At 38.9% G+C, this 21,590-nt stretch overlaps 1 protein-coding gene across 6 annotated transcripts in view; it reads left to right on the forward strand.

Moving 5' to 3' along the window:
- LOC137125356 (novel FERM domain containing protein) overlaps positions 1 to 21,590 on the forward strand; it is a 47,748-nt gene that overhangs the window by 17,394 nt on the left and 8,764 nt on the right. For 3 of the 6 annotated variants that reach the window (XM_067500698.1, XM_067500700.1, XM_067500701.1), the window contains 9 exons: positions 13,709 to 13,813; positions 15,211 to 15,253; positions 15,962 to 16,040; positions 17,696 to 17,793; positions 18,469 to 18,592; positions 19,461 to 19,548; positions 19,663 to 19,751; positions 20,400 to 20,463; positions 20,584 to 20,675. In XM_067500698.1, coding sequence (XP_067356799.1) covers positions 13,709 to 13,813; positions 15,211 to 15,253; positions 15,962 to 16,040; positions 17,696 to 17,793; positions 18,469 to 18,592; positions 19,461 to 19,548; positions 19,663 to 19,751; positions 20,400 to 20,463; positions 20,584 to 20,675 — 782 coding nt within the window. Of the gene's footprint in view, positions 1 to 13,708; positions 13,814 to 15,210; positions 15,254 to 15,961; positions 16,041 to 17,695; positions 17,794 to 18,468; positions 18,593 to 19,460; positions 19,549 to 19,662; positions 19,752 to 20,399; positions 20,676 to 21,590 lie in introns of those variants that run through there. The other 3 variants (XM_067500699.1, XM_067500697.1, XM_067500702.1) reach the window with 3 other exon arrangements.

Genomic DNA, 21,590 nt, shown 5'->3' on the forward strand with positions numbered 1-21,590 from the left:
CAATGCATCAGTGTTTATACTGGGGTTTTAATTTTATAAGACAGAAGTTCAAGGCCTATGACTTTTAAAGCAAATCCCTAACTGATAACCTAAAAAAACCTAAAGAAAAAAGTTCCTAGCAGAGTTATGGCAGTGTTCAGTTCACACTGACCTCCCTACAAGTAGTACCCATGTAGTCAGACAATCATACAGGTTCTACACAAGCTGAAGCCAGATGAGCTGTTGCTTACTTTAAAGCATTTATAGTATTGTATATGAGCGCTCCAGAATCCATTACGTTTATCACCCATCACAAACCATATCCATACCTCTCAGTAAGTGGAACTGTAGCTGAAGGTATGTTGCTGCTACTTAGTGACTTTCCCAAACACACCTTCTTCTTAATGGTTTAGGATGCTCTAGGGCAACAGTGCCATTTGTTTGAGTGAAGAGGTCCAGACCAGGCAGCCTGGACTTGCAAGCCCCTGCACTATTATAAGGCCTCTGGGGTGATGTCACATCTCCACTCTGTCAGTCAGCAAACTCCTATTTGTTTCTACCTGCAGCATCAATCCACTGGCCTCATTCAGTCACTCTGTGCGGGAGTCAAGGTGTTCAAGAAGTCCTGACCTACAAAATTAAAAAGCTTTTGAGCCCTTGAGGCAGTTGTTAACCTATCAGGGAACTTTTTGTTTGTAGAGAAATAGAGGAAATAATAACTCTATACGTTCATCAGTTTTTATTACAAGGAAACAGATAATTTTTAAGAGGATAAAAAGATGTTTCATTTAAAGAGACTTACATTTAACTCTTCCACATTGGCAGGTTGGTTGTGTTGTCTTTTTATCATTGGGTAATTTACCACCTATCTATTGTGAACAATAATCAATACCTGACCTATTTTCAGTGTAATGATGAGTCTTTTGTCCATCCCTGTTCAGAAGCAGAAAGGCTTTCAGACCAGGGAACAAAAACTGTTTGTGACTTCGTTTGTACTCCCCTGAGTTTTGAAACATCCATCACAGCATTTTATGGCTTACAGAAAGACTGATCTTGCAATAAATCAATGACGAATATTGATTAAAGGAGTCTTTGTGCTGTAGATCTTGAAAACATTTATTTAGACTAAGTATAAGCATGACATGGCGTGACAATTTGTCAGTTAATTATGCTAAATCTGCTAAATTGGCCCATCGGTGTGAATGATTTCTCAGTGTTTTTTTCAGAGTTGGTGTTGGGTATTCAAAAGGGAATACAAGGAGCTCTGTATTTCTGCTCAAACTAATAGCCTGCATTTTCCACTGTGCCGTTAGGACTTTGGGCATTTTACCCTGTGAAGTAGGAGGCTCAGTAGTAATCAGTTATAAAGATGCAGCTAAAATATCTCAGTGCTCAGAGAAGTTGGAGACAATGTGTTGGTCTGTTTAAACACTGCTCGGATTTCAGGGTTTCACTTCCACAATTTGTAATGTTCTGCTCTGTCCTGTTTGCAAATATAAATACCATCTAGTGTTTCTATCTATATAGGCAATGCTCTAAAGGCTGATGAGCATTTACAGGTAGAATTATGCTTTTAGGTCAAATCCAACTCGACCAATGAGTGTGGTACATAATTTTTTATGTGGACATTTGCATTCAACATTATTTACAGTAAGACTTATCAGAATATAAGATAATAAATACCTATAAAAACATAATATTCTTAAAAATATTTTTTTTGCAGTTAAGAGCATAAAATGCAAAATTGTCCTTATATAAAATGAAGTCATAAAACTAGGTTTTTTGTTGAGATTTTTAGATATACTGTACTACCAACAAGTTATAATATTTAGCACTTACTCCCAGCTTGATGAAAATGTTAAAATGTCAGTTTGCTGTCTTTGCTGTCTTTAATGGTTGAAAGCAATGGGTCAAACTGATTTTTGATAGGATTTAAATATTTTATTGGTTAAGCTATTTAGACTCACTTGTCTTTCTATTTGAAGTCTGGCACACTTAAATCAATACCTTATGTAAACTGTGTGGGTGACAGCTGAAGATGAATTTGAGACTGTTACTTAAAAAGACTGAGTGCTATCTTTACATTGTGTATGTTCTACAAGAAGTCGCCTACCTTCATTCAAAGGGTATGTACTGAAGAGTAAGGCCCGGAGTAAAAGAGGCTTTGTAAGTGCTGCTTATGTAGACTGCTGTTGCTATGAGACTGTTGAAATTGTGTTTGAGCTCAAAGCTCTGCTTTGAGAAAAGTTGAAATATTTTTAACACCTAATGCTTAGGCTGATCTGCGCCAAAAATTATGCTAAGCCCTCTGCTGTGAACATGCAATACTATGTCTATTTCCACTGAAGGCAGTGAGAAGTAGATGCCAGTGCTGTAAAAGTACACTTGGTTGTGGATTCTCTGCTCAGCTTCTCTGCTGTCTCTTTTGCTGTCAGCTGCTGTCTGATCAGCTTATGACAGACAATATTTTATCAAAGTATGAATAACAGGGAGAGAAAAGGCCACGTTTGTCCCTCTGGGTTTGTGTTAATTGTTAGGAGGTTGAGCGATTTTATTAAGGAAATGCACTCAGATTGTCAGTGATAACTTTAGAAAAGGCATTTTGAGATGTCTGTGTTAAAGCTAAAGGACGCAGTTACAGTAATTACTATTAATAAAGTGTGTCAGTTTTGTTAATACATCTTTTAAAGCTCAGTAATTTGTAATCCTCAGCTGAAAACGTTCTGGTGTGCTACGAGACTATGATGTCTCCAGTTTGTCTTACTGTACCACATGATGTGCAGAGGAGGTTTTTAACCTTCAGTCCCTGAGGGGCCATACGACAATTAGCACCATGCCTCTCATGAGGAGAACAAGCTAAGCTGCATTGGACTGAAACTGAAAGGCGGCTTAAAGAGTTCTCACAGCCGACTTTGAAAGTTCTATTTTTACTCCATTTCTGGAGTTTCATCCTAAGAGGCTTAATTTATATTAGCTGTGCAATCAGATTGCTCTCAAAGTACCAGCTTTTAATTAAGCATGCAAAGCAATTAGGTTATGCGCTTTTTCATTTTCCGTGGTTAACCTCAAACAAGGTTGGCTACAGAGGCATCTACTGTCACTCAGTGCCCAGTTTTGTGCTTTAACTCGTACACTATGCAATTTGTTTTACAAATCCTGTGCAGCTCTCCAGAAGGGTCACTTACTGTACACACAGTCTCTGTCATAGCTAACAATGTCCTGTGTTGGTTCTGACAGATGGAAGAAGACATGATGCATGCGATTCTGTGCTGTGTATCCACTTCAGCATAATAACTTTGTTTTTGCTGCAGCATGCAGTTCTTTTTATTGTTGATTTATCTGCCAAATATTTTGTTGATTAATTAATTGTCCTCAATATCAAATGTCAAAAATGGTAAAATGAAATATCTGTCACAAGTTCTCAAAGTCAAAGATGGTCTCAGATATAAGAGGCAGGAACAGGTACTTGACATTAAAATGATTCAGTACTGATGTAAGCTATTACATTTACAGCAAGGGCCACAATACAGAAACTACTTGGACTTTGTTTTGTTATACTTACTATTTTGTAGATAAATGGGACTTGCATTCCACTTTCTCATCTCAGACAAAAAAATAAATAAAACTAAAGTGATCAGAATGGTAGCTGAGCATATCCCCAAACATGTCAACTTTAAGCATTAAAGATGAGATTTTTTTGTATGTTTTTTTATATCACCCTGGGACATTTGAATGACAAAATGGTTCATCAATGAATCAAGACTGTATTTAGCAGTTCAGTCAGGAATGAAAATCATCATTAGATGCTGCTCTAGAGATTTATTCAAATTTTTCTGACATACGACTTCCACCATATAAATTAATGCAAATTTTCAGGATTTTCTGAAACTTTGAGTGGTTACACTGCACAGGGTGAGAGCTCAATATTTTAGCTTCACACACTTTGCCAGTATTTTATATCATGTACATAATTTATCTTTCTTAAGAAGAGTCAGCACAGACTTGTCGTGAGAGCTAATCCTCACATACTTTTCCGTGCATGGCCACTTTATTTGTCCTTGTCCTCATTAACATATTGATATGAGAAACATTTCCAGTGTGTGTAATTTACTGTAGCTCTAACATTATCAAGGATTAGGCAATAAAGAATCTTCCTTGAAGCTTTATAAGTGACACCACAGTAAATCTCTCAAATAAGCTGTCACTCCAAATCCCCAGACAACATATCAGCAACACTTTTTAACTTGTCCTGGCTCGCTGTTTGGCTGCCAAGTACAGCACAGTGGGTCGCAGACAGCAGCTGCCCTCCCCTTCATAGCTAAACTCTTCATGGTTGTCACACTAAATAATCAATGAAATTAACACAATCTCAAAGACTTGTTCAGATTCAGCTCACTATTGTGTGAGATGGTGAAAAAGTATGAGGAGAGCTGCTGTGCCCTTGGTCTAAGTCAGTTACTATGTCAGGACATTTTGGAGAGTGCTGTGCCTGCTATAAAAAAGTAGTTTGAGATTAAATCCCTTTGGATCAAACAAAACAAATCAGGGTTTAGACATTTTTAGAACATTACTATGTCAAATGTCTTTCAGTTAAAGCACTAAGTTTGGTTGCCTGTTGTACAAGGACTCGCTAGAGTTTTCAAAGACAGCTCGTAGGTCACTGTAGACCTCAGCCCTTGAAATGGCTCTTTGTTTCTCAGTAGGCGATCCACTTGTGTGTGACCAATCAGATAATTTCCTAATTTCCCCTATTATAGTGGGGCCTGGTATTACTTGGTTTTAATGATATCTTCTGACTTTTAAAGCTTATTTCACCTTAGTGGAACCGCTAATGATCTTCAGGACATTTTGACACGTTTTAGTCAATATACATTTACATTTAGATACAGTCATTTGGCAGACGCTTTTATCCAAAGCGACTTACAATCGAATAACAGCCACGTCCACGTACTGCAATTTACAAATACATGTTTGGATATGTTTATCAGTATAAAAATAAATTTTTAATGCAAAGTGTAACATGATAAATGGTATAGATAATGGATGAACATTACCTGATCTCAAAGTTTAATTCTTTTATATATATTAATTTCCAGTGTTATTTTCTCAACTAAATATGGAGGCCTAGCAGCTCAGTGGGTAGAGCATGCAGAATGCCACGGGATTGAATCCCACCCCACCAAATGTTACCACTTTGAACAAACTGTTTTTATTGTTGCCACAGTGATGTTAAATAGATGGTAGATAGATTTGAAAAGTTCGCCCTGCAACACACGACAATAACTGACGTGTCATTGTGATTGTGTGGTGTAGAGCTTACCATGAATATTAAAATCTTAGAGCAGCCTTTGTCAGCATCTGAATCCTAAAATAACATCCTCGGCTCTGTAATCTCTCTGTGTGGAAATGCTCCTCCTCACTGAACTGAGTCGATCTTCGCTCCAGCCATCATCATGGGACATCATTTTGGGAAGGAGCAGGGAGTTAGATGATCCACATTTGGTCATATTTAATATTGTCATAAACATGGGGAGCTGCATTTTGTGGAAATCTCACCTCTCTGAATCATTTAGTGAAAACATTGCATCTCCCTTGGGCCGCCATTACACTGTGGCAGTGGTGGACCTTTAACGCCTGTGTGCACAGGCAGCCAGTCTCTAAGGCCAAACAGCTTTCTGCTTTTTTATGGCTGGATTCACCACTGGGAAGTTATCTTTCCTGGGGCTCTAGAGACAATGGAGAGGGTGAAGAGGTACCATAGTGTGGCCCTCTGCTCAGCATGAGGCATTTAAAACATCTAAAAGGGGGATAATTGTGAGAAATAGAGCTTAGAATCTTTTCACCAGGCGAATCAACTTGCTTGTCTGCCAGTCATACTAGCAGTGCTCTTACAGTATGCCATGCTGTATGCAGACCATGTGTTGTTTATAGGATGGGACTGGCAGATAACAATCTATACTGAAAGATAAAAAAAGACTACTGTCAGATATTTCACCACCTGATTTATATCATATGAGTACTTCGACTTTTCGAGCCTTTTATATGTTAGTATACAGTCACTACATTCTGACATGACGTGTATATTACATTTTAGATTTTTTTCCCTATTGGCGAAATTTGGTCAGTTGGTAAAGGCAGTCGTCCACGGACCACAGGGTGAGTGGTTCGATCCCCGTCCTTGGCTATATGTTGAAGTGTCCCAGCTCATTCTCTTCCCCAGCTGTGCAGTGCCGGTCTAAGCGTCAGGAAAGGCATCCGGCGTAAAAACTGTGCCAAATCAACATGCGGACATTGATCTGCTTTGGCGACCCTGAACTCACGGGCTAAGCTGAAAGGACAAAAAAAAACAAACTTTTTTTATAGTACTACACATAGCTTCAAAATATCAAAATATATCAAATATCAGTGTCAACGACTAAGTCGCACAGTAAAACAAGCGTATCTGTCGAGCAAACATTCCTCCTCCTGGATGTGACTTCATCAGCAGAACCAGAAAAATCGAGCTTACTGCCCACTCACTAGAAAAAAGCTTGAGTTTACTCAAAATGATTCTGCTGCCTTTGCCTCCTCTTGCTCACTTTATCGTGTTGTCTTTGACTTTACAGCAGCAATCTTATCGCTGTGTCCTGCTGGCAAATGTGCTTAACCAGCACTGCCTCGTCAAAAAATGGAGCCTCTTTGTGCTTTGGGTTAGAGGTAGCAGGGAGTACTGTAACAACACAGTTTTCAGGCTTCTAAAGCCATGGGACAATAGATATGCACAGTACTATCAGAACACTCCTTGTGCCTGTTTTGGAACAGCTGTCTGCATTAGCTGAAACATTAGTGACTTTAACATAGATATAAAGGATTCAAACTGCACTCCACAACACATGCATGACTTCTACTAAGGTAGTAGATTAGTTAGAGGTGTTTAAAAACTCTAATTATGCAGAAGGAAAAAGGCTCTCGCTGTGCTCTGACCACAGACTGTTGTTACTGTATCCGAGATCAGCAGATAAACCAGAGATGCTGCGGACAAAGAAAGGCAGAGCCAGATTAGGCAACGTGCCTGTCATCACCACTGTGGCCAACACTGGTTACAGGCTCTTGGATGAGTTAACTGTTTTTGACAAGGTAGCAACACATTTGACTAACTTAATGTGACAAGAGGAGTAAATCTGAGGAACAGAGGAAGTTCTACATAGACGAAGCTCTGAGGCTTGTTCACTGCAACCGAAGTGAAGTGCAAAACGATTCTTCACAGGTATCCAAACACGATACAGACTCATTGAGCTTAATTCAGCAATATCTTCCAACATTTTTTCTTCAGAAAGAATGGTGTCAGAAAAATGATGCATTTCTTAGTTTTAGATTTGTGCATGTGGTGGTTTCTCCTGTGAGGTAATATTCAATCAACCCATTTGACAAAAATAGGTGAGGCTGCAGCTGGGAAATATCCCTCTTTAGTAATAATAGAAAAAGACCAAGAATTCCGAAGGGATTGACAGAAAAAAGATCATTCTTTTCTTCCCCTGAAAGCTTTTTTCTGCCCTCTATCCCATGCAGTCTTGCTTTTTTATTAAAAATCTGACAGCAACGGTTTAATGAAGAGACACAATTATTTAACCAGCTGTTTTGTTTTTGTCAGCATAATTTAGTATAGTAGCACCAAAAAGGACCGTTTTCTAAGCCAAAGCCTCATCAAAGTCTCTTCTGAGAGTGTCAGTAAATGTGCATATGAAATGCACAGAAACAGGAAAGCAATCAGAGTTCATCAGTGTGCATTCGGGAGGGGATCAGCCAGCGTGCGTCCTCACAGAAAAGGGCTTTACATTATCAGCGCAGTATCACTGATAATTATATCAAACAGAAGGGGCCCTGGTAGTAGAGTAATCAAGCTCAATCGGTGTCCAAGCGTACTTCACAGAGAGCACGCTTGAAAGAAGGAGCCAGCGATGAAGACTGCCTAGTGAACTCCAGCTGCCGGTCCCAGACAGGGGGCTGGAGCTCAGTGAAGTGGTCGCCTTGCTGTTTTAAAGTAAGTCCAGTGCTGAGACACGCTGTGGAAGCTTCAGAGCAATTATTAACGTACATGATGTAGCGCAGCTTTTAACAGTGGCTTCACGCAGTCAGTCTTCTTGGAAAAAGTTTCTATTAAGGCCTAATGTTGTTAAATCCCATTTATGAAATGAATGAAAGCACGAAGAGCTGCCCCTGCCAAGAAATTCAATAGTGCACTGCTTATAGCTTTTGCACTGATAAATAACAAACATTAGTCAATGTGTGAATGAGGCTTTGCCAGCAACTAAAATGTGCACGTCTGGTTCAGTGCGTCATGCCTGTGGGCTAAACCGAGATGTCGCTAGAGATAATACTGCATGCTGTAAAACTGCCCAGCTCTCATTTCATCTGGAGTTTAACATTTAATGACATTAATTGTTGGGTCTGAGGGGTTGATAGACTTTGAATTAGCTACACTGAGTCACTGCCTAACAGTCTTTCGCTACATTGGGAGAGACTGAATGGTGCATCACTGTAAGAGCTGTGTAAATGCCAGAAAATTAAGTATTGTCTTAATGCTAATCCTAAGCATGACACCATTTGTGCTACTCATTCTGTCTGGGGGGAATTTGTCACACTTTTTAGTAAGAAACCCTGGCAGTTTTAGAGAGCAATTCCAATTTCAGTAACAATTGCAACAACACTAATAACTAGAGATGTGGACAGATGTGTTTATTTGGCTAACAAAAGGTCTCTACAATGATTGGGGGATAGATTTTTCTTACGTTTGCTGTGATTGTTAAACCTAGCACTGCATGGCGGTCTACATGGGGTTTATTTTGGAACTGTTGTACCCACAATGCTCATCTCAATAGGTGCAGTTGAGAGATGTGACAGAAAAGCTATTATAGAAACCGGCTGGCAATGAAATCCATCACTAGTGGGCTGAAGGACTAATGACTCAGAAATCCTCATTGACAAACATTTATTTCCTTGTGCCTACAATAAGGCAAGGCATTAGGACTTGTGTACCAAGCAACCAATGTTCAGTTTGTGCGGGTACATCCAGTGAGGGTACAACCTTTATGAATGACAGTGAATGCTGTTCCCTTCACTGTGCATTTACTAAAAAGGGAAGAACGCCACTTCTCTGTCAGTCTCCTTCTAAACCTGTGTGAATAACAAAACCTACTCAGCTGAAGTGTGGAAAAGATGTCTTCCTACTCGTTTCACAGGTACAGAAGTAATGTGCAGCATTTCTTTTGGATACATTTGGCAAATAAAATTGTTTCCTTTTCCAATAGTCTGAAATACCTCAACCAATGTTGGCTGGATTGGTAATTTGAGTCCCCTTTAAGGATGACTGGTAGGAAGTAACGCATATCATCCTGTGCTTTGTGATTAGTGCTTATTAGCAAATGACAACATGCCAACATTTACATTACAAGTATAAAGGTAAACATCCATCCATCCCTTATCTCTAGCTGCTTATTATCCTGTTCAGGGTCACAGGGGGCTGGAGTCCATCCCAGCTGTCATAGGGTGAGAGGCTGGGTTCACCATGGACAGGTTGCCAGTCTATCTCAGGGCAATGATCGTGAACCGACTAAAAGTTACACACATTAGTTTTGTCATTGTGAGCATGTTAGCATCCTGCAGATATATGAACCTTTGACATGGTTCTTCTCTTGTTATATGTACAACGTTTCACAGTAGATTAAAAATAAAACTTTTTCAAAATTAAAATGGACAGGATTAAATGTACAAACGGTTGAAAACTGCTTTAAAGCATCAAAATGTGTTTTTAATTTGCTGTGAGTCAAGTAAATCATGTTGTAAATTATACCAGTGGTACGGCTCTAGACATCAGAGACCTACTGCAAATGCTTCATGATGGACAGCTTGTGTTTTGCAGTTTTTACTTGTATAACTTCACTAAACAGTGCTTCAAACTGTAATATAAAATAATAAAATATAAAAGAAAAAGCAGACTTCCATCCAAGTCCTGTGGTCATCCTATGACGCATGTAGAAGTTGCAGATCCTCTCTTTTTTTGTGTGTCAAAGCAACACTGCTTTCTTCTGTGCTCTGCTTTAGTTGTACATCTAAAAACATGATGTAAGATTAATATTTGAGCCATCTTGAAAAAAATGCCTTGAGGCACGCAGCACAGTCTGATGTTTCTCTGCTTCACAGCATCACATTGTAGAATAGCCTATTAAAATTATGATTATTCTATTAAACCAATCAATAATTTATCCGAATTAAATACTAGGATAATAGAAAAAGTGTGTACTGTACTTTATATTGTTTTTTTAACTGGGTCAATATTAGTGTAATTTTGCTGTTTTGTTGTGTTGTTACACTGCGTTGTTCCACACGCTGTACCTCATGGTACCACATGGTAATATTCTGACCTTGTGATGTTCAGTATTAAAGTTAAAAACCCTATTTACAGTAAGAGCTGTCATTGAACTGCTACAAAGACAGCAAATGTCCAACTATGTGCTGACCTATTTGTTTTAGACCTTCAGGAGATAAGTCACTTATCTGCACACATTGAATTGTATCATAAGGTATCAAATGACATTTGTGGTAAAGTATCAGACATGGCTATCTGTGGATCAATAGGAGAAAAAGTAAAAAATATCCCAGCTCTTTTCTCTTCATGTTTTTTTTCCCTTGTTTTCAGCCACTGGAAGCATTTTGGGGAGTATTTATAAATGCAGTTCTGATTTGAGTTTACACATTTTTTAGTAAGTAAGCATTTGCTAAATTTTGTGGGGTGATCTATTTGTTTTGTTGTTTGCATTATATTAAACATGTTAACAGGCGGTGTCATGATCATGACTAGAAGTTCATACAAGTCATGACCATGACTCCAACAAATCAACAAATGCAATCACTTCAGCCAACCAAAAGGAGCGACTCTGTCTCTTTCTCTCTCTCTCTCTCTCCCAAACACACTCACACATACATATACACACACAAACACACACAGAGTCCTGCACAGTTAATGGCATCATGTTTTCCACTCCTCTTACTATAAAGTGGAATAATCTTTTATTAATGGTCTGTGCTCCTGCATTGAAATAGAGACCATTTTAATGATTAATCTAAAAAAGTGCTCAATATACACTGGGGACTCTTTAGAAAGTATCCAGGTTGTATCCTGATTAGGGATGGCAGAAAGATCTTTGTAACTCTTGGGCGTTAGCATTATCAGAGACCTTGTGAGACGTTTATTTGTTGGCAATGTCAAGCAGAGTGTGTTACAGAATAATTTTTTTGGGTTGATCCAGACCTTATATTCAGACTGTTAATCAAACAGTTAGAGAAGCTTATGGTACCTAAAGATGCCTAATAAATAGTACGCAGGGACAAATGTGTTTCACTCTCATTAAAGGCTGATCGATGAGCTTTTTGTTTAGATAAAGATTTGGCATATTTCAAAAGCTCGGGGTCACTACACCGGATCCCGTGGCTCAGGTTTTTATGCTGTACGCTCCTGCTGACATGTCCTGGGTTGCTCGGGAGTTGTGGGTTCAGTATCTTGTCCAGACACACTGATGAACACTGAAGCATAAAATTCCTACGCTAATAAAGACAATGATTGAGAAGCAGGAAGGAGCAGCTCCTGTTCAGGGTAGATTCGGGTGGGGGGAAACACCCTGATCACATTCACACCTGAAAGCTTCTACTGGAAAACTCCACAGGAGCAGTCAGGGTTTAGAGTCTTGCTCAAGGACACGCAGTGTTGTCAGTGAGTGAAACAAGTGCTGCGGTTTCACTTTCCCTTTTCACTTGCCCTGCTAGTGCAGAGATTGAACCAGCAACCTTCCAGTCAGAAGCTCACCCCTCTAACCTTTAGAGCCCCACTGTGTGTGGGTAATGAAATAACTTCAGCATTTCTCAGAACAAATCTGAATTTTCAAATCTGTGGTTTCTTTGTGCAGCGAAGTCATTCAGCGATGCTGTTTAACATGTACTACTTGCCTTACCAAGTCCTGTTAAACAGGGGCATTTGGCAACAGGTGCTTTTCTCCTGATCAACTTCAGCCCTTTTGCAGGTCTGTTCTATTTGTTGGTGATGATGTTTATTTTGTGGAGTTTGTTTCAAGACTAAACCTATTATAGGTCACAGTAGGACGGATTGTTGTAAACAGGGACACACCTGGACATTTGGTTCTTTCCATAATATGGTAATATGGTAATATGTGGAGACTCCTGTTGTGTTCACTGAGATGCCAGTAAAGATGATAACATTTGTTCATCAATATTAGTTAGACACTTTCAGGTCTTTTTGGTCTACAGTCTCCTCCATATTGTATTTAGAGGAACCAGTGGGGGAATAAAGCAGCTATGCTTAGTGTTGGGCAGAGACAGAGGTTGAGCGCAGAGGGATGGCGTTTGGGGGGATGTGCTGTTGAATACTAACAAACTTGCTCTTTTCTTGCAACAAAAGAGCAGATGTCCTTTCTGATTCAGTGTGTCCTCCTGGTGATTTTTTTTTATTTCTGTTTGGCTTTGTTGCTCCCTGTGGCTTCTCAGCCCTGTGATAAAACCACAGGAGAAATCATTGCTTATCCTTTATAGACAGAAATATTTTTTTTGCTTTTTGTGTTCTAAATTCAGCAAAATTTGCATATACGACCAAGAAACTGGAGTTCTTTCAAAATAAACTTCGTTGAGGGATCATTTTATAAACCACGGTTTTGTAAACATAGAGGGTACATGCATTAATGTACCATCTCTGTCTTATTTCTTTGTGTATATGTGTATGTCTTCCTACACATCACAAAGAATAACATTTTATTGATGCTCTGTAATGCATCCAACTAATATGTAATGTAGATACTTCTAGGAATTGAGCTCCTTCAGCAGTAACGTGACAAGGACTTTGTCCTAATGAAATTCTCTAAATCCTGAATAAGAATAACTGAGTTTTACTGCTCTATCTGGTTCAAAGAAAACCGACTGGATGGAGGAGTAACACTGCTGACTGGCTGTCTAAGCTTGACTTAAATTGACTTTCTTATCATTATGAAGTCAGGCTGCAATTAACATGTGTCTCAGACATGAATGAGCTTGACATTGTTTTAAAATGTTCATACTTCATACATTTTGTTCTGTTTGTGACATAAGCAGATGTCTTAAAATGAATGAGGTGAAAACAGATTCCTAGTAAACAATATTAATCAAATTCATGGTAATTATCCTAAACAGTTACGCTGCGGGCTGAAAAACTTAGCTAAAGTTTAGTTTAAGGTGGATCCAAACTTTCTAGTTTCATCCAGAAAGTTTCGGTGTTATTCAGACTACGCTGATTCTGCGTAGTAAGAAGGGTACCAGATTTGTGTTGCACATATTGAAGGATATCCAGTACTACAGTACAAGTGCTTCTCGGTGGGAAGCTTCAGTATTAGCAAAACCCTAGTGAGATCTCAACATATTCAATTCATCCTGTCTGTGAGAGTCTGTTTTAGCTGTGGATAGGGTTTATTCCAGACACTTCAGATGGCTCTGGCTGTGTATTAATACTGGATGAATCTGTGGTAGTGATCTCACTGGGTTTCAAAAATCTTAAGCATATTCTGCTAGCAGGAATTATTTGTGTTGCTGGAGCTCGGAACAATAATGTACCTTCTGTTGGTTGTATCATCCCTCAACCACATGTTCAAATGTTTGTGATTTGTTGTTGTTAATTAGCTTGCTGATGTTTTGTTTTTCTTGTCTTTTATTGCAGCGGGATGCAAAGGGACAGTATCTGTTTGACCTTATCTGTCACCACCTCAACCTGCTGGAGAGAGACTATTTTGGCATCAGATATGTGGATCCAGACAAGCAGCGGGTGAGTGCGTGTGTGTGTGTGTGTGTGTGTGTGTGTGTCTGTGTGTGTGTGTGTGTGTGTGTGAGGATGTAGAGTGCATGCTCATGTGCATTCGCTTATCATTTACCAAGATGTAATGTTTATTTTTTTTACCAGACTCAAAAATCCTGTCCTAAAATTATTCACAAATTGCAAACTAAGATATTTAAAAGCTTTAAAATTCTGAAAAGGGATTAGGAAAGTTATTTCAAAATATATTGCAGTACATAATATTTATCTAATACTAGCTCATCCTTTATTAAATATTTTTTTTTACTTTATTAAAAACATTAATATGACAATGTTTACAAATGAAAGATACACACCTCTAAATAATTTAAACAATCTAAACTACTTTTGCTTTTCTGTTTGTGTCCGAGTTACAATAAAAGATTCATAATACATATGAAAGAGCTTTAGAAGTGTACGTTTGAACTTCTCCTGCTTGTAGTTTCATTAGCTAACCACTTCCTCAGCTCTGCACTTCACAAACAGAAATGAGAGTATAATAACACCTGTCGTGTAATTCTCTGCACAAAGCTGAAAATAATACTTTCAAAATGTTGAATTATTCCTTTGACTAACAATATGCTGTGAATATAGAGCCAGGTAGGTTAAAAAAAACAAAAAGCGGGCAGTTCCTAAAATAAAACAAGGCAATTACTATAAGCCAATTCTGACTTAAATATTGAGCCAAAATTCTGTTACTGAATAAGTTCATGCGTGTGAACTCAGACTGGCTCCATGATAATATTGTGTGTACCGTCAGTCTCTGTTCCAGACTGGGGCATAGAGTGAAAAGTCGTGTTCTTTGCTTTCTCTTATTCATGCTGCCTCTCACATGGACGGCTGTTCCACCAGGCTCTTCTTCTGTGAGGATGTAGTAGCACAGCTTGATTCATAAAGTTTTCACGCGTCCACCGATCATGTTGCACGCTGTATCTCCTAAGCTGTCACTCAGGGCTATTTTGGTGGTTGTTGCTCTGTGTGGGTCAGGTTGGTGAAAAGGCAATGTGTGATCAAAATGAAGAGAGTAGATGGATGCTGTGTAACTGTCACTGCTCAGTCCAAACCTGTTGTCTAATCAAACCCACTGCTCTAACAACATCTCAAGAGAACGCTGCTGTCACGTAGCATAGAGCTGTTTGGAATTGAAATCACATAGGTTTTGATTATTTAATAACAGGAAACCCTGCACATTCTTTATACTCAAAGCAGATTTACATATTCCACTGCTTTAACAGTGCAAGACTGTTTCTAGTAACAGCTGAACATCATGCCAACTTATAGTTGATGAATGATTTGATGTGTGTATTATTCCGAGAGGTTTTTGTTTTTCTTTAATGATTTGAATTAATCTGTTTTTCCTTCTAATCTAGCACTGGTTGGAGTTCACAAAATCAATTGCAAAGCAAATGAAATGTAAGTACTTTGGAATTAGGTTTACCTGTTTTTAGTTATTTGGGCTGAGATATGCCTCATCATTTTATCTAACATACCACTGAGGTGAGTAAAAACAAAAATAAAACAGTGCAATTCAAAAATTGGTTAATCAATCAAGTTATTTCTAAACAGTGTTTTGGTAAAGCCTTACAAATTTGAAGAAACTGTTTCAAGAACAGTGCTTAAGTACATTTTTTGGAGTAGTTCTATTTTATAATATTGCATAAAAAGCACATATGAATTACTTTTACTTTGTGTATTTAGCTATTATTACTTTTACTGATGTAAAATGTAAATGTAGAATGTGTTTTGTTTTGCTACATTTTAAGTGAAGGATCTGAGTATTTCTCCACCAGTGAAATTTCATTTTTCTTTAATGACTTCACTTTGATTGTTTTTGTGTTGACCACAAAGAAAAGACTTCACTTATTCACATTCACATGGTATTTTTGCCTTGTTATATGTGAGTGAGTATCATTAATTATGACATTTAAAAGATGTTAAAAGTATTGTTTAAAATGAGTTTCCTCTATTTAAAAATCTCCAGTTTACCTTTTTTTTAAATTTGATTTGGGTGGAGTTAAGTGTACAGTCAGATGTATCATCAATTCATGAGAAAATCTTTGCCTGTATTTGCTTCTTAAAAACAATGTGAGAGTGAAAAGTTTTTTTGTCTGGTTCCTCTAGCTCAGCCTCCATTCACCATGTGTCTGAGAGTCAAGTTCTACCCTCCTGATCCTGCTGCTCTTAAGGAGGAAATAACCCGGTATGACCTCCTGTTGTTGCTTTTCACTTCACACGACCTGATAAATGTTGTTCTTTTTTTTTTCTCCACAGAAATATTTGTCTCAGTTTAACAGAATGAAAGAAAGCCAGGTGGTTCATGAAGTGACAGCCATCATTTGACAAACCTGTGAAAAGCAGCTGTGCTTGGTCCTTGTTTTTGCTGATTTGCCTGTAGCACAGATTTAAACACAGGAAGCTAAAACATTATTTATGGCCCTTCATAATTAAAATGCCCGAGTACTTTACTGTCTAAAACATTAAAAGAAATATAACACAAAACAAGGTTTGCACGAAAAGCTGTGAAGCAGAGACGAATGTAAAAGCTTTCCCAGTAGCTTAGTCTGAGAATTAAAAGCAACAAGATGAGAGATACACGTTCCCGATGGTAATTCGTCCTAAAAGAGGTCCTGTTTAAATATTTTCTCATTAAATTACAGAAATATGAAACTGACAGAGTGAGCCGACTATGTGTTCACATAGAGTTCACCAGAGCAACCAAGAGACCAATTCTAATGAGATGAATTGTGCAACATATGATGATGAAGAGGCCAGAGCTTGGGCCAGACCACACAGAGAGGCAGATGATAAATAATCAAACACATCTCCTGTCTTATTTGATGTGATGAAGCAGCGAATCTGCTCCAAGCTGGCCAGCACATAAGTGGTTTGCATTACAGCTGACGTCTGTCTGTCATTCTCACGTGAAAGAAAATCATAGAAACAATTGTAAAATGCCAAACCAGAGACTCTCCTTCTACTGGCTGCTGATTGTTTTCTCCAAAATATTCCCGTTTTATACTGTTAAAATGCTCTCCGGGTGCGTCAGATCCCCGACGCGATTTCTGTTAAACTGTGACTAGGAGCTCTTTATCATAAACAGTAACTACTATAACAGAAAACTGACTTGACAGAAATGCTGCTAGTGAGCTGTGTATATGATGTCATGCTTGTGAACTACAGTCATACGGTCATATGATTATTAGACATCAGCATTAAATGTTTGTTGAAGTGTTACTCATTTACTGTCTCGAACGTGCTGCCGTTTAAACAAGATTAGAAATGTTTGCTTCTTTTAAACACGTCTAGGCCTAGATCGAGGGTGATAAACGCATTCTCTTGGAGAATTGTACCTAATGTGTCCTCACCTCTAATATTAGCAGTACAAATAACAGTGATAATAGTTAATGCATCATCATCACCAACCTGATATTGGCTTTAGATGTTGTCTCAGAGTAAATTTCCTGCTTCACGAGCTGATTGGTTGAGTGACTCTGAAACTAGGCTGGAGGCTTCAAGAGAAGCCCAGAGTCAGTAGCAGCGTTTCCCTCAGGGCCTCCCTACCCTCCTTTCCCCCAAACAAAACCCTCATTTTAGCTAAATCAAAAAGAAATATGCAAACCACCCGTGGGGGACGTGAACTCAACAGCTTTTGAGGTTTATCAGGTTTGTTGTTTTCCTGCTCCTGCTCATACTGCATCTCTTTTTATTGTTTTATTCCTTTTGTGTTTTCCGTCAGAAATATTAACTGTGTGAATGGTAAAGCAGTAATTTAATATCATTAGTAATATCATTTAATATCATCATTCGTATTGGCAGCCCTTTCATACTGTATGATTTTTCTCCTTTTCTGTGTAGATATCTTGTCTTCCTACAAATCAAGAGAGACCTCTACCACGGTCGGCTCCTGTGTAAAACGTCTGATGCAGCCATGCTGGCTGCCTACATTCTTCAAGGTAATGGAAGATGACAGATGAAAACAAGTTGCACCACTCTCTGCTTTGCACCATTCACATCCTCTGTGTTATCAGGCCCTGTAGTTCGCCAGGCTGATAAATATCACCAGCAAAGCAAATAGATTTTAATTTGAAATAAATACACCTGCACTGTTTTATATTCACACATAAGACCTGAAAAAACATGTCACACTCATCAGACATTATTCTCCGTACTAGTATTAACTCCCTACTTGGTACTGTATGATAATTAGTTTAATGGCCTCCAGGCTCTTTAATAAACAAGAAATCATGCTTGTTTATAAATCCTTTGAAGTGATTATCTAGCATCTTATCATCTTTTCCGCACACAAGTACAGACGTAAACAAACACAACACGCATGTGGTATGGTGGCACAGCTAACGTCACAGAAAACCCAGAGTTTTTGGGTAGGCAGGTCCTGGAGAAGGCCTGATGAATTAAAGATGGACTGCTTGGTCAGCTGCTCCTTGCAGAGAGAAATCAGCATCAGGGTCATCTTAGGAAGTGCAGTGTGCCATGAAAGAACCAAAGAAATCCTGGGCATGTTCAGTCTGTCTACAGCGAGCTGAAAACTGTAGACAACATGTTAACTTTTATTAGCTCTGATTGTCTCTGTGAACACGTTTAACAACATTGTTTTCTATTTCTTCCAGCTGAGATTGGTGATTATGACCCGGGGAAGCATCCAGAAGGTTACAGCTCAAAATTCCAGTTTTTCCCTAAACATTCGGAGAAGCTTGAGCGCCGGATTGCAGATATACACAAGACAGAGCTGATGTGAGAGCCAAAGATACTACAGCATCTCCACAATCAATCCCTCTGTGCTTCACATACCTGCATGCTGTGCCTATTCAGTCCAACCAAATACCACACTTCTTTTGACATTTATGTAATTGACTTCAGAACAGAAGTACAACTGAACTTTATTGGGTTGGCTTGAAAGATTATTGTTGACTATTTGAGCAGATTGCAAAGAAAAGCACATTCGCCTCCTTTATCCACTCATGTAATGCAGACGGATTGTCTTGAGCTCTTAGCCTTGTGTGTCCCAGCCCCAAAAAGAAAAAGACCAGCAGAGCAGGATATTGAAAGTTATTAGAAAGAGCAGAAGTATACGCAGAAGTATAAACACAATACTCTCACTTATAGAAGGCGAACTGATGAATGGTTTAATGCACAGCAGCCAACTTCACCAGCTGAATCTTATTTCTTTCTTATTTGATTGTGCACGTGCATGAACCGTTGTGTTATCTTGCAAATGGTAGGATGGACTTAAGTTGATGCTACTTGGACAAAGTAAAGAGTGGGAAAACCCACAAGGTGTTTGTTTAATGATTTGCAGTGAGACACAATGCAGGTAGAATTGGATCAGCTTAGTGTTGATGCTCTGAATGGGACTCTGCTGCCCACTTGTGGTTTATTCTCTCCTTAGCACCAAGTAAGGGTTCTGCCTCTGATGTGGCAGCCAAATTAAAATAAACAAGAACTTTACAAATATGTCATCACACATGTTCTTTGCTTTGGCTGATCATGTGGCATTTTGATATGTTTTGATATATCTCCTCTCTGCCTCTTTCTGTCTCTCTAAATTAATTTATCATCACATTTTTTGTCAGTTCATTGGTGTGTTGTTGCTCTCCCTCAGTGGACAGACACCTGAAACATCAGAGCGAAATTTCCTACAGAAAGCCCAGATGCTGGAGACATATGGTGTTGATCCACATCCATGCAAGGTCTGTGGAGCACTCTACTATTTTTAGACAGTAAACACTTTCAAAACGTTTCTGCCAGCTACAGTACACACAGTGTTGTATTTGATGTTCTGGAAATGTTTGCATGTTTTTCAGGATGTGTCTGGGAACCCAGCTTTCCTCGCCTTTACGCCATTTGGTTTTGTTGTGCTTCAGGGAAACAGGAGAGTGCACTTTCTCAAATGGTGAGCCCAAAGGCAGCACACTCCACCTGTCTTTGCAGGAAGTAAAGAGCCAAACTAACACAGGCAGGCCTGGATTTTACCTGATTTGACATAGTATATGCTCTACATCCAGGGCTTTGAAACAGCATGTTGCACCGTCACAGCTGGTTGCACAATGTGCCTCTACCTGTGACAAGAGCTGGGGGCTAGAATATGCACAGATGGCTAATTGCACCTGCTAGATTTACAGACATAAGATCGAAACAATAGCTTGATGCCAGCCTTCAGTTGTTGTAGACACCTACTGATTTGCATTCAGCAAGATGCTAAATGATGTAACAAAACGATGTATTTGATGCAGCACTTTTCTTTTTTCAGTGCTTTTTGTGCACTGAAAAAGTTATTGTTACAGTAATGAAGATAGATGTATTATGTTTACAGTGTTTGTAATTGATTTATTGATTTGCCCTCTGTTGTGCTCAGGTTTCTCCCATTCTCTATTCCCTGTCTGGAGGGGATATTAGCAGTTATTTGTTTTGTCAGCCAAGCGCAGAGCTCCGTGGCTGTTTATGCGATCTCAAAGTGGTTGTCATGAATATTTAAAAAGGCTGTGGCATTCTGCGTCCCTTCGCTGCCTGTTTAACTGTTGTCATGCTCTCTCCTGGTCAGGAACGAGGTGACCAAACTGAAGTTTGAAGGCAAGACGTTTCACATATATGCAAATCAAAAGGAGGTGAGAGCATCAAATGCTGGATGTGGGAAAAAAGACTCCAGAGAACATTTTTTGTTAATGGCACTTCTGTGTCAGTTTTTTTATATTGTCCTGCACCTTCCCTTATTTTTTTATGTGCAGGACAAAAAGATCATCTTGACATACTTTGCACCCACACCAGAGGCATGCAAGCACCTTTGGAAGTGCGGAGTGGAGAACCAAGCTTTCTATAAGTGAGTCTATAAATATCATCCTTCATTTCCTTTTTGTGTTTCACCTTTCACTCTTAATGCCTTTGAGTGCTGTCAGGCAGGTTACTATCATAGCACCTTGGTGTCCTTAAAAAAAGCCCTTTCCTCAAGGTTGTCTGTCAGTGAGCAAATAAGCTGTGAGTTATGGCTGACCTTTATTAAATGAGTGTGCACTGGCACGAGACTGCAAGTACTTTGGTGCTCCATTTGAAATATGGCTCCTCCTACTCCTCTATGAGTAATAGTGTGGCTCCCATCTTCGTTCTCTAGATCATAGGAGGCGAAAACAAAGACAGCAGCTTGACCTCAGTGGGGTGGTGTAAGAATGAGTTAGGCTGATGGCTCAGGTGATGTCAGGGTTTAGCAGATGGAAAGCGAGAGAGAGAGAGAGCGAGTATGAGAAGGGTAAAGCTTAGCATGTGCATTAAAGGGTTCATATTTTATGATCTTTTGATGACTCTCGAAGTGGCAGACTTTCCACTTATTAAGATCTTTCTATAATGAGTCAGGGATATGAAAAGGAGAGGGCATTTAATAAAGATCTTTCAGAGAAGCACGCATGCCTTGAAAGCAAAATGAAACATTAAATATTAATGTCTCCCTTTGTGCTACAATATAAACAGATTAAATACTGTATGGAGCCATGTTGGGGATTCAGTGCCTATAGTGCAAGGAGAGAACATCAATCATTTAATAGGAAAGGTTTTTGATCTACTTTGTTTGTGATTTTCAAAAGCAAAGATTACATATATTCAATCTTGAACAGTTTGCTGATGCAAGGATCATATTCTATAAAGTGAGTGACTGGGGAGTTGAATGTTTCTAATTCCCTTAAATAAGGGAATAATAAGGTTTTTGCTCAAGTGCGGCAGGATTCAGTTTTCTTTTCCATTTATT

Source organism: Channa argus, chromosome 4, assembly GCF_033026475.1.
Source record: "Channa argus isolate prfri chromosome 4, Channa argus male v1.0, whole genome shotgun sequence".
In the NCBI taxonomy this organism is placed as follows: Eukaryota; Metazoa; Chordata; class Actinopteri; order Anabantiformes; family Channidae; genus Channa; species Channa argus.